Here is a 19,165-nt window from a genome sequence, read left to right as displayed (position 1 = left end):
GTCGAACGGCGAATCTCACTCCTAAGCGTCTTCATCCTGTGTGCTCGTTGTTGTTGTTGATGTTGTTGTTGTGTTGTCAACGCCGAGACGCAACGCGGGAAACCGTGATGGAAGCTCTCAAACCGACGGCGAACTGTGGTGCGTGCTGACGGACGTATTTTCGAGTTGAACTGCCAGGAGGGCAAATAGACGTGAACTTGAGGGATTTTTGGAGAGAGACAAACGCGGCGTGTTGGCTTCATAAGCCGGGGGTTTATTCGACAAAGGGTGAGGGTTTTTCGGGCAGATTGAGTTAGTCCGTGTCGATTTGTTATCCTCGGTGGTCTTCAGGGGAAAGAAGACGTATTACGAGGCCATGCCTTGGAAAGCCCCTCCGGAGTGTGGCCCCGGGAGCGCCGAATCGTCCCCGCGGCGCCGTGAGGAAGAAGGCGACGAGGAGATCAACGTGGACTCGGACAGCGACGGGGAAGTGAGGGCCCAGATGTGCCGTAGCGGCGGCAGCAGCGGTCTCGAAGACGGGGCCGACGACTGCGACGAGTCGGTCGACGAGGCGGAGGATGAGGTGGAGGACGACGAGGACGAGGGCGCCGGGGAAGAAGAGGAGGAGAACGCCCTCCCGTTCAGCATCTCTAGGCTCCTTGGCAACGGGTTCGGGGGCAAGGCGGCGGGACACGGGAAGAAGGCGTCGCGGCGCCGGAGCCCCGCGCCGCGCGTTTCCGGCAAGGGTGACGGCGGAACGGCCGTGGAGTCACCGTCCGGCTCCTCGCCTCCGCCCGACCTCCTTTCGCAGCAGCCCCCGCACCTCCTCCCGCCGCCGTCCCACCACCACCACCACCACCTCCTCCTGCAGCACAGCGACGGGTATCCTTTCAGGGGCGGCCACCCCCGCCCTCCGCACCCTCAGCAGATGGAGCAGAGGTCGGCGGCGGCTGCTGCCGCGGCGGCCCTCTGCTCAAACGTGGTGGTGCCGTCGCTGCTGGCGGGTACCCTGCCGCCCAGTCTATCTCCCTACGGGGCGGGAGGGGGCGGGACCGTGATTCGGGTGCCGGCACACAGGCCACCAGGGGTCCCGGCCCTGGCGTCCCCGTTCCCATGGCTGGCGTCGTTGGATCCCCTTCAGAGGAGCGCAGCTTTTGCGTCCCACGTGGTGAAGGAGAGGCTCTCTGGTGAGTTTGGCCGTTTCAAGTGTTCTCGCATTGCACGGATGCTTAAATGTTTTCCTTTGTTGCCGCAAAGTATTACGGTAGATGCTCATTTTGAGTTCATTTCCTCTGAATAGTTTAGGCTGAGTATAATAGGAATAATATATGTCCCAATATTACATTTGTTGGATCGTGTGTTTTGTTGATGTAGTATCCCAATCTTTACCTTTCATAGTCAGTTAGATGGTAACTATTCTAGAGTAGTTAAAAAATCTTTTTTCTATGCTATTCCACTGTAAATATTAACGATATTTATGGAAAGTGAAATAAAAATCTCCAGCATTTCGTAAAATATTTCATGTCAAAAAAACGAAGTGTTTGCTGTCCTCGGAGTGTTTAGTAATCTTATAAGAAATATGACGTGATGTAGAAATATTTAAAAATTCAATTGAGCCTGCCCTAATTAACTCCCAAAGTGAGAAGAGTCTTATATTTAACTCATTTGGTGTCCTTTTTCCTAATTTCCCTATTAATCTCCTGATGCTGAGAGCCGACCCGTTTATGAAACCGAGTCATTAGTCATAGAAGCGAATTTTCGTTCATTTAAGACAATGTTGTATGCTTACGTAAAGGTTTTCACAGCGGTAGTTTTATTTAATTGCCAATTCTTCCCAGTTTAATACATTTTTGAAAGTTAATGCTGATACCTGATAATACTTTATTATTGCGCTTTCACGTATGATAGCCAGCGTTTTTTTAGATATGTTTTGACTACTTAATGTACAATATTAGTCCATCTTTCATGTATATATATTTAAAACAATGAGGCTACATTATTCAGTACGGAATTTTGTCCTGTAGGGTGTCATTTATTTATCGTTCATATTAATTTGCTTGGTTTTATTGGCAGGGTTATATTTTTAATCCCAGGCACTTCAAATAATATTCCATTGAAGTTTACGAAAACGATCTACTACTTCAAGGCATTAGGCTAGCGGTCCTTAATTTACCACCTAGGAATATTCTGATATTAATTATACACAGTAAGTTTACCCAGCCAAATAAATTGTCTCGCTTTTAGAGCTTCAAATGTTGGGAAACCCATCCTTCTAACTAATATGCTAGACGACTGAAAATAAGAAATCTCACCGTGCAAATATATATATATGAAAATATGTAATCCAAATTGAGGATGTTATTTAATGCGGAGATACCGACACCGTTAATGAAACCGTCGCGTTTTTCTACACTTTTACAGTTAGTAAGTAAATGAGAAACTAATTCAATCATGAATTTGAATTAAGAGAAAATATTTTTGAAATTGAAAAATCATAATTTACAGTTATACGGTGCAAATTTTCACGCATTCCTTTGAAAACATTTAAAAATTATAAGTAATAGCTTTCTGTAATTCAAAAAGTCACGAATAATTTCTTATATTTGGTTGAAAACAGCTATTATTTTTCTTTATCTCTCTTTTAATTTGAATAGTTGTCTATTGTGCATTTTAGATTTGTAGGGTCATATTCATTGTCATTTTTTAATTCTAACAGTACAATTTGGGCTCTTACATCCATTACAATGAACTTCCTTGCATTTCTATGTCACTCCGCAAAATCCCCTAACGACAATTTAGCGGCTACAAAAACATAAGTAAATACCAAATATCTGGGCAAGACGAAATAGCAAGGAAGAGAAGTACATTTTCGCATGATGAAAATTAACTGGCCGTTATTAAATTTGAACTATACAGGTGGGGACAATGCGTATTGGTTCGTCAATCTTTTACAGAACGCTCGTATAAGAACCACAAAAGGAGAGTGAAGCTTCGCGAAAACCAAACTCAGTTATCTGAAGTACAATGGAAGTTATCTTTCAAATTATGCAGAGGTGAAGATAAAATCCTTTCCTAACAAGAATATGAACATAATAAAAAAATTTTTATTAATATCGACAGCTTCGAAAACCAAACAAGATGGATAGGATCGTTATTAACGATGAATTTATATTTATCTAACATTTTCCTATAACATTTGAAGAAATACTTAGTTATTCCACATATATTTTATTAAACATGGCCTAAGGTTTCGACTTACAAAGTCATCATCAGGTTAATTTGTAAATCGAAACCTAGGTCATGTTTAGTAAAATATATGTGGAATAATTAAGTATTTCTTTCCGAAATGAATCGCAACCATAAAGTGACGCCTCAAACCATTCTAAATTTCTATGAATACCGCTTTTAATTAGCAATGCAAAAATACTCATTTTATCATCATCTTTATCACCATCGACATTTATCGCTCAGAAATGTCTGCAGCTCTCCAAACTCATTCTCCACTATCAATATTCTTTGCAACTCTCTTCATTGGCATGTTTCTTTATCTACTGCTCGCTTTGTATTCTCTCCCTTTCCATTTCATTTTGCTGTCCACCATCTCCAATAGAAGACTTGCTTTTAATTCCCTTGGCTGTAGAATTATGAATTACCTGACTCCATTATATTATATGCACTAATGTGAATTACCTTCATATTAGTATACAGCATGTTTAGCATAGAATATTGTAAATTTAATGGGCAGCAAACCGAGGCAACGTGTGTGCCAAATAAAATCGCAATTATTAATACCTATAATACGGCCTTTTTGGGATGTGTTCAAGTTTAGTTAATATTTAACCGGCGTAAAACAGTTCCATTTATGCTTTATTGTCAAATTTATGTTAAAAATTCGAACCATTTTTTTCTCCCAATGATTTCTTTATTTATCTCTTTATTTCCCAAGTTCTCTACTCATATGTGAGAAAGATATTAAGATGTTCTCGGACACAAAATGATAACAATAATGATAATAAGTTTTGGCGTCAAGAAAAAACTGAAGTTAGTTGAGAAAACATTTACTTACTACTTTTAGATCTATTAAAAAAGCATTTTGGTGGTGTAAAATATATATATATATATATATATATATATATATATATATATATATATATATATATATATATAACGTATATTATGCCTTTGTGCACAACATTAATTGAAACAGCTAATAAAAGGTAATAGCATTGTTTTTAAGCTTTAAAATAATATGATTCCTTAAGATGGTAGTTTGAATTTTCCTTATTTTTGAACATATATTGCGAGACAGCACTCGGAACGAAGTTATCAGAACCGACCCGGTTTTTAAAATAGTACCTAAGCGCTTTACATAACACTTTTGTGCCGAAAGTTGTTTCCCTGTGAATTTATCACATTTGGTTCCATGAAAACTTGTTCCTATTTTATTTACATTCTCGTTACAAGAAATGTTTTCCACCTTGTTAAATATTAGATAGCATCGGGTTGTGACTAAATGATTTGAAATGTTCCTTAATAAAGTCACTGAGAAACTGTTCAATGTGTATTGTTTTGTCTTGCTATATTTTGAACGAAAGGTACCTGAGCATATCTATCTTTTCAATCGAACAGGTATGAGTTTCAAATGCCTGCTACTTCCCCGTCTGTGCCGTTGTTAAATATCTTGTGCAAATCTCTACCGATCTCTTTTCTTGAAGATATTCCCTATTTTTACATCATCTGCGGTCAGGTATACTTTCATCCAATACTTGCAGAGCCTAATTATGTCACTGACACATCCTCGTCATAATTTATATCAAAGATAGCATTAGACATAATTTTTTTAAATAACCCTCGGGATGAATATTTTAGTAATCCTTTTTTTTAATTTAAAACGTTCTAGGCGAAACGCACTTATCAAAGGAGAAACAGAAAGAGGATTGATAAAATAATGGCTGGTAATTTTGCATATGATAATAGTTCAAAATTAATCTTTAGGTAACTCTTTAATCATCTCTGCTTTATTATTAAATAATACTTTCATAATACTAATCTAATACTAACTAATCTAATACTAATACTAACTTCGGCTTGTTTTAAAAATATTTTAGAACTCTCCTGGAAACTCAGTCGTCTAAGATGTTTTGCTGTATTTGGTTTTCATTCTCAATACGACGTTTTTGAGTCATTGCAGCTTCCGTTTTCTGGTCATAAATTCCTCCAAAAACTCTTTAGAATGAGTGCTCAACGTGGTATGAATAATTTACAAAGGAAATTGAAACTTGGCAGCCATACCGGATTGCCATGCCATACCGGATTGCATAGAATTCTAATCAGATCTTAATTAAATTTCATAAAAGTATAACAAAATTAAGAAGTGGAAGTCATAATCCAATCATCTCGCTGTCTAACATAATTATGTGCTGATAATTGAAACCTTTTTTACCCTTCCTACAATACTGTGGTCAAAATGCCATGATAGCATAATGGCATGCGAATAAGTTCTCTTTTTTTTGAAAAAGCCACCAAATAACAAGCGTTGCGTCGATAAATAACTGTGTAAATGACCTTTTTCTTAACATTCCATATAGTGTTAAATTTTCAGCGAAGTTTCACCTTTAAGTATAGCTCATTTTCATGTATTGCAGACCCTTAAGTAAACGAATCGCCTTTATTTTAGGAATTGTACATGCATGGCCTGGCATCAAATAATGCCATGAAACTTAAATTCTACGTATGGTTGTTATCCTGATGTCTGTAATCATAACTTGTTATTGTATAAGCGTATTTATTATTGCTTGTTTCTATGTGCTTGTAGAATTTCAGGAAGCAGAATAAGTAGGGTTTTTTTGGGTTGACTTTATTCTGTTTCACTTAACAAATGAAATTTTAGTGGACGAGTTACAATATTTGGAGGGGAAATTTTTAAGTAACTTACCGTCAGCAATAAGTTTTTACTAGCTCAATTTTTACGTTTTCAAGCTCATGATTTCATAGATAGTCTCCCCTGATATTTTCTTCTATACCTTTTAATGCTTAATGAATTTTTTGCGAGACTTACCATTTAAATTTTAATATATTTCCGTTACGACGCCCATTTCAGTTTATATTATCATATTCATCTAATATGGACATTACTTTTATATTCCTTCGAGAACCTAGCTTAATTTCATTATATATCTCAAATTGAAACATCCAGAAGAAAAATGGCTAAAAGGTTAGCCTCCTCGGATGAATTTCTTGGAGCTTTTCCGCTGTTTTGTTCAGTCATTATATAACTTAAGTAATTTAATTGTACTGATAAATTCGAATTCCCAGAAAATATCAGTCTTTTTTATTAGTGAGTCAGTGTGTGCCTAGGACGTTTTACCTATTTTTTATTTATCCTGAAGCCATTTCGGTGGTGTTTTAAATAAAAAAGGGTATCCTGTTTTATCGAATCTAAAATATTCAAGTCATCGAGTATAATAGTTATGGCAGCTTTTATGAATGGTAGGGATTACTTTCAAAGAAGAATTATATTGTTCCCTGCGAGGTGATTTCCTTGATGGTGAGCAGAAATGACAGGACGCAATTGATCTCCGTTCGAAAAATTCGCTGCATTTAACGAAACGAAGTGCCAAAAACGCAATAACAGTTTAATAATTTCGATCGAGTGTCACAACCTCATTTATTATTCGTGCAATTCATACCTGACATGATCGCCAAAACGAGGACGAAATTGGGTTACATTGTAAGATTCACGTCACGCCACAAGAATGTATTTCATTTTTGTGACTGGGGGCGAAAAACAGTTTGATCCCCCTCACGAAATTGGCTATTTGAGGAGAGCACTTGAGCTTAAATGCTTTCAGTAATCTGTTTTTCATTCATTTGCTTCCACTTTCTGGGTAAACTGCCTTTCCTGGCAATTTCTGAATTTTCTCAAGACGGTTTTGTATGGATAAAGAAATTCCAAATATAATGATTTCAATATCTCCCAAACAATTGTTATTACTTGCATTTGAAATAATAACTGTATAGGGAGTTGTGAATTTTCGTTTCTGTTGATTATAAAGAATGCGAAAAAGTTTCAAAATTCTTTATGGTCACACCTCCTCACACTTTATCTCAATCACTTACCTCACACATTATGTTAATAAAAATTTAGATCCATGTATTCATTCAACTCAGTTAAGTTATTAACGTATTGTATTTTGACGTATACTTACCATGTTTACTTTCTGTAGGATTGTTTGGCTTTATTATTTACTTACTCATCTGTTTCGACAAAACAGGGTTGTTCCTTCAAATAAGTTGTTTGATGAAGTTCGTACTGCGATAAGTTCCAATCCAAAGGTTAATCTAGATTGTTGCTATTTTGTTTTTACTGTAGTCACTTCGTTTAACCATTGACAAATGCGGAAGGTTTGCTTTCTTATCTGCGTTGCATCTATTTCGACTTTGAGCGAGCTCGTTTATGTGAATATTAAAAATACTGTAAGCACCTCGTAGCGTTAGAATATATCGTATTATATAGGCATTACTTTGACTACATATTAAATGAGATTATTTCTAGAAAAGGACTGAGTTACTGAATGGCATATTTTTTTAACGTGTCTCATTAATCTTGGACAATACTTGACTTTGAATCCGAAAATGTGATCATCGACAATATCAAAAAACGTTCCATTCTTATCCACTTCAACTGCTTCTCATGATACACACCATTCCAATGACAGATAATCGGTTAAAAATATGTAAACAATGCTAGACGTTCGGGAAACACTTTGAGGGATTGAATTGTCTCTAATATGAATCGTAGATAGAAATGATTTGACTGAGAACCTTACGTAATCGTTATGACAAAAACTGCCACAGACGTAGTTCGAGAGGAGCACATTCTTATTACGCTCAAAAAGACGTTGTGGTGCAGAACAAGAGAATCCCTTTTATGGTAGCTATATGCGACATATGTAAGATACTTGAAATTCTGTGATTCTCCTAACTCGAGATTATATACGAAGGTATTTGTTAGATTATTTCAAGAGAGCAGCGGTTGGTATATTGTATTGATTTTTATTTTCCGGTGAGCTTCAACACCCGTGCAGGGCTAACATGAAGTGTCATAGCTAACAGTTGATTAAGGTGATTTCTCTACCATGTAAGAACTAAGCCCCGTCTCAGTTTCCACTTATGTACAAGTATATACAATGTGTATATGTATTTAGTATATGTATATATTTGTGTATGTGTGAAAATATATATTGTACGTGTGTATATATATGTGTAGTGTGTGTGTGTATATATATATATATATATATATATATATATATATATATATATATATATATATATATATATAGTATATATGTATATATATTTAGTATATGTGTATATATGTGAGTATATATATGCATGCATATATGTATGTGGCATTCCCACTCACTCTTCCATCATGTCTGCGGCCGACCATTTTCCCAGCGTCGTCACCCTCCCCACCCTCGCTTCCATTCCTTCCTTCCCTCCCTCCTTCCTTTATCACTTCTCCCTCTCCGGATCGCCCATTCCCTCCTCCCCACCTCTCCTTCACCTGCCTCGCCCCTCACATTCCCTATCGCTCCACAATTACCCCATTTCCACCTTACATCTTGTTCCAGAGGTATACGTTCATGCCCACACTTCGTAATCCAGATTAAATTCGAATTCATCAACCTCGTTGAAAATCATGCATCAGATGGTACTCTTACTTGTTTTTTCGTTGACTGACATCTTTGCTAACGAGCTGTGTCTGAAAATACTTATTATTGAATCTCTGAGGGCGAGTAACTGGTGGCGTTGCTTGACGTGGCAGTCTACAGTATATCACAGTTTCACTGTTGAAGTTTCATCACGAATGCTAACTGTATCTCAGTTTTTCGCAGTGTGTGTAATTCAAGCAGCATAGTACTGCATCATGCGAAGGTGAACATTTAAGAAACTTCGGTTCTTTCTATTAGCACTTCCTTAATGCTGGCCTCTGGATTGACTCAAGTATTTCTTTTTGAGTATTTCTGATGAAATCAATATTAGAATCGTTTATTCTTTTTCTATGTAACATTTTCTCCAGCCGCCGATTTTTTTCAGAAACCTTTAGTCATGAGTTCTCATTGAGCGCCTTTGGTGAATGCTTGCGTATAAGTATATAGTATGCTATATGTTTGATGTTTGAATGTCCAGGAAATCGCATTTTGAGTTCACAGATTTTCTTCCGCCCGTTCAAGCCAAGCCTTTTGGCATGAAATCTTTGTTTGGAATTTTCTCTCTCCCTTTTGAGATATCACGAGTTTTGCAACACTAATACATATTTTTGAGAGACCACAAGCTTCCCCCATTAATCCATACCCGTTGCTCTAATTAAGCTAAAAAAAATGCTTTATCTTGAGTGAAATTTCTCTTTTAGTGCCTGGTATTTCCTTTCTGATATTAATTGTTGTTATAGCCAGTCCGGTTTTTTGATGGGTAATTTAAGTCATCAAACAGCTGGCTAGATTTGTCTTACTTGTTTCACCACAACGCCGTAATATTTAGATTTTGTTATGCCTAATAGACTTTTTTCATGCGACTATTAAAACAAGTGAGAAACGAAAATTTGAATTAGGTAATGCCATAAAAGGCTCCATCGCAGCAGGGGACTTCAAGACTCTATTCTTAATTTCGATAATTATTATATATTATGATACGTCAATACGGTGTGGTAGCTTAGTGAGTACAGCTTTACGGCCTTAACTGACTGTACTGACTTAAGCTAGGGGGTCATGTGCGCATTCCGGCTAATGCAATACGACAAGCTCGTGGGTCACTGAAATCCATCATCCACATCCAAATGCTGCCATTTTTTTTTGAAAACCAGAATTTCGTGGGAAAACTATTGATGCCCAAAGGAAAGGAAGGAAAGCATTATCACCTAATCTCTTTGCCGTGCCTTTTATCTCCCTGCTCTCGATGAACGAATGCGAGAATCACGCTTTTAGACAAAGTTTGTGGTGAGCCCTAACTACGCCATTTAAAACCGACATTTACGATGACAGTGGCTGATGATGATTTATCCTGAAGGAGAAAAGGCATTAATTCTATGTCAATATAAAAACCAAGAGTGGTGTACGATGTTTTTATTGCGAACTGTATGAGGGAGGAACTAGTCCTTAAATCTATCTTAAAGCTGTTTATATTTTTTGAATTTACTATGCTGGTTTATCCGGGCTACGGTTTTGATTCCTTGAGTATTAATGAATATTTCCGGCTCAATAAAAAATTTAATCGATTCTAGTCCAAGGGTCCAAATATAGATCCAATCGATGAATTGAAATATATTACTTAAGCATTCACGACATCGACGCTCTCAACCTGCAATGACAAAATGAATTCCAACTCAAATCTGGATTGGTCTGTCGGAAAAGGTGGGATGGGTAGGGGAGACCGTGATTGGGGCGAATATGACCGTTCTCCTGTAATTGAGACCTCTGAGTCAAGATATCGCCGTTGGTTGGTATTGACGTTGGCGCCGTCACGGGAGCATTTCAGGGGATTTTTATTGTTTTACAGCCCTTACTAAGGCTTTCCCCTTCCGTGGCAAGAGGCTTTTTTCCCTCTCTCAAAACGTCCGATATTAATTGGCTTGTGGGAAGGGAAATTAATTCGTATCCACCCCCAATCCTGTATCGTAAAAAACTTTATTCCATTTGGCAACTTTTTCCATCCGCCATTTTATCTCTACTGGCCATCAATAGTGTTATGGTCAGGTATCTTTAGGAGAAATGATCTTAAGGTTTTTTTAATTGTGCTGTATTTCCCTGCCCTGTATCATCCTCATATAAAATGAATTGGGAAATTTTTAATTGATAAGAAAGGTTCTTCCTTTTACATCTAACCAATCCTGATTTGGAGAGCGATTAATTTCACCATTAGTAAATATCTCTGTAATAATTTTGTCTAATTCATTAATTGGCCACGGATTTGGTTGGACTTCTATAAAGGCACAGAGCACTCGAGTCCACTTTTGAAATGGAGATATTTCATCAGATCCCAGAATATATTTGCAGATTAGAACTTCCGGAGATAAGGGAAAATTGACTCACGCACTGTGAGTGAGGCACTCGTTTTTTCCGTGATGAAAAAACTCATTACTTTCTTAATGAAGTTGTGCGTACGGTCTAAGGGCTGCGAGTCATGAGGTGGACTTCAATGTGACACATGCTTTTCTGCCGTGAAATCCCTGTAAATATCCTGTAGCTACTCGCAGGATGTTTTTTTATGCTCATCTCACTCTTAAAAGAACGGAAATTTAACGAAAACCAAAGATGAGGAATTTAAAGTGTAAAAATATTTAACACACTGCTTATCTTTTCCAAGTGGATAGTTTACCCCAAGAAAACTTTCCCCAACCAAAAAAGTATCGGTAAAATTTTCTTTATTTCACGAACTACTGTCCGTGGAGAATAAAAGGTTCCTTGTTCAAGTAAGTTCATAAGAGAAGATCAATTATATATTCCAATATCGATATTTCGGTCAGTTAATAACAAGCGTTGTGGAGATAAAATTTAGAGCTCTTCAGTTCAGTTTTAACATGACTTGACCATGGGTAGTCAATCTGCGTTCGTCTATTCCTGTGTCAGGCCCACCATGTTACTCTACTCCCCGTTAACGACTACCTTATTGACCGAAATACCTGAATCTGTCTCAAATATTTCGTTGAACGTACCTTGGTGAGTGTAAGGAATGCACTTATTTTTGTAAAAATCATTCTGTGAATTTTTCAATGACATAGCAAAGGTTAAAAACTACTTCGGCCGTAAGATATTACAACCAGATTCTTCGCGGTTAACGTTTCCCATCGTGCCAAGGCGTTTCTACCCGCGAAATAATTAATAGAGTAAACACAAGTGCGCAGAAATCCATAAAAAGCTGTGTAGTTAGAGATAACTCCGTTAAATCCTGCGAGTGAAGTAATCGATCAATTCCGGGCATGTTATCAGCGACTATTTAGCGAGGGAGGTGAGAGACCGGAAAGTGTGGCTAATGGCTGCATTTTCGGATTACACGTGCTCTTTAGCCGAAAGCGTCAAAACTTCCCTTCCACGTCATGTCTCTTAAGTGCTCCCCCCCCCACCGTACCAAAGACCTCTCAGAAATCCAAAAATCGATGGCATGTCAACACATTACTCAAAATCATTTCCTGAAAATTTCATCCCGTACGGGTAATTTCGTGATGTTGTAAGAACAAGGTTCAAGCGATCTACTTCCTTGAGTCCGAAAGTTAAGTACCCCTTTGATAGGCGTGTGCAAGTATGCTTAAAATCACTCTATACTGAGATGGTTTTTCTGGAGCAGTGAGGCAAAGGAACAACATCATGAACATTACTAACAAAAATCTGCCCGTCACTAGAGGTGCCGCTCAAAAGTTTTTGAACAATTTTAAGAAAGCTCATATCTTTTCTTAGAGCTACCTTTTTACACATAGCTGGATTTCGATGATATTATCATCTACCGTATTACAACAGTAGAATTCCCTTCTGTGTTTACCATTTCACTTTCTTCTAGGTTTTTAAAGAGGAATTGAATGTTAATTTTTCCAATATTGCGTAGAATTATTCTTCTTCAGAACCAAAAAATTCTTTTAATTCTCGAGTACTATATACGTAAAATATAGTGTGGTTTCCTCCGTAATTCAGAACATGTCGTGTCGAATTGCGTGCATAACTAAGTTAGAATACTTGGGATCCTAAAATAAACTTGTTATGAAGTTATTTTTATGACTGCATCAGAGCGAGATGAAATCCTCATATGAAACATAATTTTTCTTTAGTTGTTGGGCTTTCAATACGGAATATATTGATGATTGTAGTCATCAATAATTATTATATTCGAAATTTGGCGCAGATGCAGGCTCGAGGCAAAGTTGCATAAACTAGGCACTAAAGCCACCACCTCAGCTCTGCAGGGCCGGATTGGATGGATGGGGTTTGAAAGGGGAGGGAGTGAATTGAATTCTTTTCCATGTATTTACGCTTGAATACTCTAGTTACCTCATCCAAACTTTCATTACATTCGATCAATCCAAGGTCTTTGGAAGATTTACCCAGTGACACTCAATACAGGCCTGAGCACACGCGAACGTTTTAATCGAACTAGATTTTGTATGGCATCCTCCACCAAATTTCTAAAGATTTTATTCATTACTCCTGCTATTTCCACCATGGTCATAAAGAAATTCTAGCTCATCGGTCCTGTATTTGATCTCTAAAATTATTACTTTGTTAATCTTAGTTTCATTTATGCTAAAATTATTAGAAATAGTTGCTGAGATACGCCCCTCATTAGAAAGAATGAATAATTGGCCCGTAGCTTTACGTATATTACCTCGTTATTATGCGTGTTTAATACACTGTTGATATGTTTAGGCTACAATTAATTATAAATATGCTTTCTGAACGGTTAAAATTTACATGATACAGGTGCAGTGACTTGTAATTTCCTGTGCGTTTACTAATAGCTCAAAATATTCGAATTACTTTTGGCCAAGAATTTACATCGGATATTTTTCTTCGGTATACTCAATAAATATCATTTTTGTTGTTTCTCAAACGTCAAGTATTAAAATCGTAATGTTTGGCTTCTGAGATTTGAGCTTCTCATTTCATTTGATGACTTAATTATGAAAAAACCATAAACACATTAATCAACCTGAAAGGTCGGTTTGATATGTGACGGTATATTTCACCCAGTACTTAGCCCCACGGCGCGTGAAATATAGTACACACATCAGGGTAGGGGGGCCAGTTCCTTTTCCTACGGCCGGTTATGGTTTCCCAGGAAGGTCTCTGGTACCCGAAAAGCCACATAGCTTGGGTAGAGGTGCAGGTGCCCGAAGATTTGCCCGGGAATTTAACCCGGGACCCGCCGGTCAGCAGTCCAGCGCTCTACCCCCCGGATTGCCGCAACCCACGACTGTATTATACAGATGTCAAATAAGTGATTAGAGTAATACAAGTAAACCATATATTTCAAGCGGTTACACTTATCAGTATTAATTCACAAGTTCCAATTGCCAATTAATAATTAGTACGTTTGCATGATTTCGGTGATTTCTCCAAAGCTCATTATATTTTTATTTTAAAGCAGGGATATTTTCAGTTTGTCAGTTACTATCGCACAACAATTGTAGATAGTCTGTAATTTTCATTATTAAAATCATTTTACAAGTAAACAATTTTACTAATTTTTATTAAAAATAACAGAAAGCTAAACTAATACTCTATTAAAACGAAAGCTAATACTCTATTAAAATCGTATTTTTTGTAAGTAGGGTACTATGATAATATAAGCAGGTAATCAGTCGGTAATGAAGAAATGATGGCATTATTATTCCTACTCATTTAAATGCAAATGGGTGCCCTGCATGTTTCTCTGCCACCCAAAAGATGATTTTAATACTTCACCTACTAACCGGCTGATTCATTTTACTATTAGCCACATAAGCTCGTAGTGTATGCGGTCACAATATTGTTCCCATCTTGATTCATTCGTCTGTATTTACATCATCATTTAGCGGAAACAGGTTGCGATGAAATTATTCTGATCATTTTTACAATAAAATGGAGATATTTCAATATTCAGAAACGATTTTCCATTTCCTCATACTTTAGCTTAAGAATTATATTAGTATCTAAGGCAGGAATATTATAGCAGTCATTATTCATGAATATACTTCCGCTGTAAGGTTCAAAACCGGCACTCCGAATGCTTGATTCATACAACTTCTGATAACGATCCGTAGGAGCGCAAATAAAATTATATGTGATCCTATCTCTTCGTTTTATGTCGAACTATAACGAATGGACCCCAATTTATTGCCTCGTAAATATCCGGTGTCAAGCATTATTGCACTCTAATTTCAATATGCTCATATCAGTAATTGGATTTTTTTCCTCCAAGAAAATTGCCTTTCTGTTTATTATTCATTGCTTGATACCTTTTTTTATATTATTTTTAAGATGGGGTGGAAAGAATTTCGATAACTTAGACTAGGATTAAGTGAATCCTTGTTATGATCGCAGTTAGCCCTACCCTCATCAGAATAGGGAATTACTAGTGCAGCAGAAACCTTATAAAAACGGAATATGAAATGTAGTAACTCTTAGCTTGTATTGCGTATATTTTCCTCCACCTTTCACCTCGGCGTCAGGATTCCGTTTCGTTGGGCCCACCTTTTGTCACGGTTTGGCTTTCTTCAATTGCCAAGCATGTCCATATTTCTTTTTCATCGATGATTTTCCACTTGACAGCAAATCGGCCGCGGCTCTACTTTTCCTGTCAACACTTATGTAGTTCTCGCCGGTTCCTCAAATCTCTCACGTAAAAATCATGCTCCCAACTGAAGTTCTTATTTTATTTTTCACCACCCCTGTTCTAACCATATCCACGGAGACCGAATCTTTTCCTCAACTCCAAAACGATTCAGTCACGAGAAGTCGCCTACACATAGCTTCATCTCAATTTTCATCCTCGCTTGAACCGAAAAGAACCCGTAGGAACACGCAAATGGGCATTTGAGATTATCCAAAGATTATACTGTTTGAGAGGTTTAAAGTGCTGTTGACAGTATGAGTGGCCGAAGCTGGTTCACCTGAGTAAAATCTAGTATACAGTTCACTGAAGCAATTGACACTGCTAAGTGGCTGTCTTGAGAACCTTTTAAAGTTATTTCATTTGTACGATTAATACCAGGAATTGGTATTTTTTCATACGCCCACATCGTGTGAATGAAGATTTGCTAATATATTCACCCACTGGTCATCAAGATCTGAATAGCACGATAAACAGCATTCCTTCAAAGTGTAAACAGCTTGTTGAGATTTAAGTAAAAAATGCTTTATAGTATATATTGTTCAAACGAACGACTCAATGAATCTCGTTTTATGACTCAGTTTGACGTGGGCTAAATTTTGCAGTATCGAATTTTGCGTCAATAAAGTTTATATTTCCTTGTTTGTTCGTCAATTAATCGTTTTGGTGCTAAATTTTCTGTCTCGTTATTCCTTGCATAGCGAGATTGCTATTCAATTAACAGTTTTATAACGTTTCTAATGGCCAATCTTAAGAATTCGCGAAATTAAGCTCCCTGTAGGTCTCCAAGCGATAAACAGACAAATAATGGTTAAATGGTCTTTATCGCGTGGATGTAAATAAACGGTATTGATGTCATGGCCAGTTATCTTCGAAACTATAATTGAATGCAGCTTAATTTCCGTATTAATCGATGCTTACTCTGGAGACTGGACTTTTTCAACCTAGGGTCATTATAGAGGAATGGCGTCAGTAAAATACAGTAGAAGTTATTGAAGACTTAGTAAGCTGCCAATAATCCAACTTAGTATATACAGCTTTAATAAGGTTTAATTTTATATTGGACAAGACTAGAGTAGCATGCACATCCAATTTCTGAATGTTATTTTCTCCCTTGTTGAAATTTAGTTTCACATGACAGCATTTTAAATTCTAAACTTATTTTCGATCAACTTATCGAAATTGAATGGCCCAGGTAAGTTAATAGTAATGACCCAAATTTTTTTCATGAAAGAGTACTTTGAATTCTTGCGACGATCTTATTTTCCAGAACTCACAGCATTTCGTGACTTCATTGGGTATCACGAATTCTGAAAATTTCTTCTTAGCCTTTTTTTTTCACCGCGCGAAAAATATATGCGTCGTGGTATCATAGCATACGATATAATTAATTTAACGTCCATATTTTAAAATGGAGCATTGTTTGTTTGAGCAGCTAACTTAAATGATGGATTTATCTTGGAAGACGCAGTTGTAATTATTTTAATCATGTTATCAGACGATTATATGAAATACGAATATTAGTAAAGTTGTTTAGGAAATTTTGCCGTTTTCAATTAAGCCGCTATTATTATATATTCTGTTAGAACAAGGTCTCTCTGCATTTTAAATTATTAAATCACTGTAGTCCAGTTATATGCACTCAAAAAACGTGGAATGGCGTTGCCGTGAGGCACAAGTTTCGTGGTTTGATTTTCGTAAATAGCGCACGCTTCAATTGTTTCTTAGGAATTTTAAGGTGTGAGCAAGTGGCGAACGATTTAATTAATTCGTCTTCGAAATATAAATTTGCATTTTTCAAAGGTTTATTGAAAAATATGACCCATGAAATAAACTTAACTTTAAAATGGTAACCATTGCTTAATTTGGGAATACATTTAATTGAATCAAAGTGAATGAATTCTGGAGATGAAAGATTTTCTGGATCAAGAAAATTCAACGAATTCATCAACGCAATTATAGTTTTAAATTAAAATGTAAACAAACATATACCAAATAATTTCGGCGCATATAATCAATGAAGAAACAAGGGTAAAATAATGCATAAAAGAAATAATGGCGTAAATATTTTATATGCACATACGCAGGAGCACCCACTGTGTCTCCAGAATGGCTTGAAAGTCGCTGTATAATTATCAAATTGGTCTTTATTGAAATTTTATACTAATTTATAATTCATAAATGGAAGAGTAGATTGTTCTTGTAAATATTATATCTGAATGTAGCCTTCGGAACCTTAAATGTACAATTTTATTTCCGACTACTGCAAAGAGTTGTCGAATGACAGTCATTACATGCAATCCATGCTTTAATTTTATTTCATGCACCCACACAGTTTTTAAATGTCTTAAAAGATTACAAACGGATCCAAAATTCATCGTTGGAGAGCTCGCCCTCCTCGGGAAGAATAATTGGCGCCTAGGAGCATGGGTGACTACCGCTTAACACGCGCGGCCTTTTTCGGTCCTCGAGGAGTAAGCTTTCTTCGTAAATGAAAACGTTTCCCTCTACTCCTTTTAAAATACGTTAAAATTTAGTATGAGTGCACTTGAAGTTAAATCAAGACTTTCCAAGATAGCCGTCAAAATATCCCTTCTCTCTTCCCTCAAGTCCCTTTAAGGACTTTTTTAAAACAAGAACATGTTCTTAGTCGTTTTACTTCTAAAAACTGTTTCAACGCGACTTTAAAAAAACTAAAACAAATTGATTGGGCATTGGAATCTCTCAGTATATCCGGCCTCTTCCAAAAGCAGTTTGGAAAGGAGAGGTGAAAATTCTTTATCTGGATTCGATAATGCTATAAAAAATAAAAGGCGAAGTTGAATAACTCCTTTTTTCTTTCGAAGCACGTAATCATTCGTACCTTCACTAGACCATTTAAATGCAGCGATAAAGATAAGTAAAATGATTTAATTGCCCTCGTTATCTAAAGTAAAGACATAAAAAGTCCAATGAAACAAATAGAATCGCGAGAGAGGAAATATTTTTCCGATAAATTTTAGTCCTCCCAAAGTTAAAAATGAGAAAATGTCAATCCGGACTGCGTTTATTTTAGAGGTTTGATGCTTTCCACTAATGTTACTCTAAAGTTGAAAACTCATGTTATTAAAACTTTTAAATGCCTTCTAGAGAAATAAAATTAAAAAAAACAACCAGTGAGTAAAAGAGAACGACCAGCGAATCATCAAGAGAGTCAAGATAGGCATCTTTTGACCTTCTACAAAGATGCAGACGGGTTAGCGGATGTACCCATGCATAAGAGGGTAACAATTGCAAATGTCTAGATAAATAAAATTTTGGACTATTGATTAATTCGGCTTGAAAATAGTTTTAGCTGCGTCCCGTTTGCCAAGCTTACATGACGCTATGCTTGATAGTAACAAATAATCTTCCTTATGGTTACAGCTATGAAACTTCATCGCAGAAAAATTCCCATGAGGTGCATGTTATTAGTATTGAAAATTGAATAATCATATATTTTTTTCCGGAGAAGTTGAACCGTACGGTTTGCCAATTGGGTAACAGGCACTATCATCACTCTAAATATTGTGGATTCAAGATATTCCTTGGGGAATTGGAGAAAAAAAGAAAAGTAAGCAGACTTTGTGGAATGTTCCGAATTTTGAAGGGGGAGAAAGCTTGGGCAGATCTTAGGAAAGAGGTGGGGAACCCAAATTTTATAGGCAGAAATGATCAGATATTTAAGATAAAATGCCGGGCACAGAGGACAAATAAGAAAAATTTTTCTTTTCTAAATAGAACAATTGTTGAGTGGAACACCTTACCTGCAAAAATATTCGAGCCCTTTCCTAACAGAGTGTATACT

At 36.8% G+C, this 19,165-nt stretch overlaps 1 protein-coding gene across 1 annotated transcript in view; it reads left to right on the top strand.

The window, feature by feature from the left end:
- Positions 1 to 355: 355 nt before the first annotated feature.
- The window catches only part of C15 (homeobox protein C15), a 157,001-nt gene continuing 138,191 nt past the window's right edge, over positions 356 to 19,165 (top strand). Inside the window, exon 1 of the mRNA XM_071585504.1 lies at positions 356 to 1,166. Coding sequence (XP_071441605.1) covers positions 356 to 1,166 — 811 coding nt within the window. The remainder of the gene's footprint in view (positions 1,167 to 19,165) is intronic.

Source organism: Hetaerina americana, unplaced genomic scaffold, assembly GCF_022747635.1.
Source record: "Hetaerina americana unplaced genomic scaffold, ioHetAmer1.1.p SCAF_2, whole genome shotgun sequence".
NCBI classification, from domain to species: Eukaryota; Metazoa; Arthropoda; class Insecta; order Odonata; family Calopterygidae; genus Hetaerina; species Hetaerina americana.
Note: the sequence above shows the minus strand (reverse complement) of the source record. Positions and strands in the feature narration are given on the sequence as shown.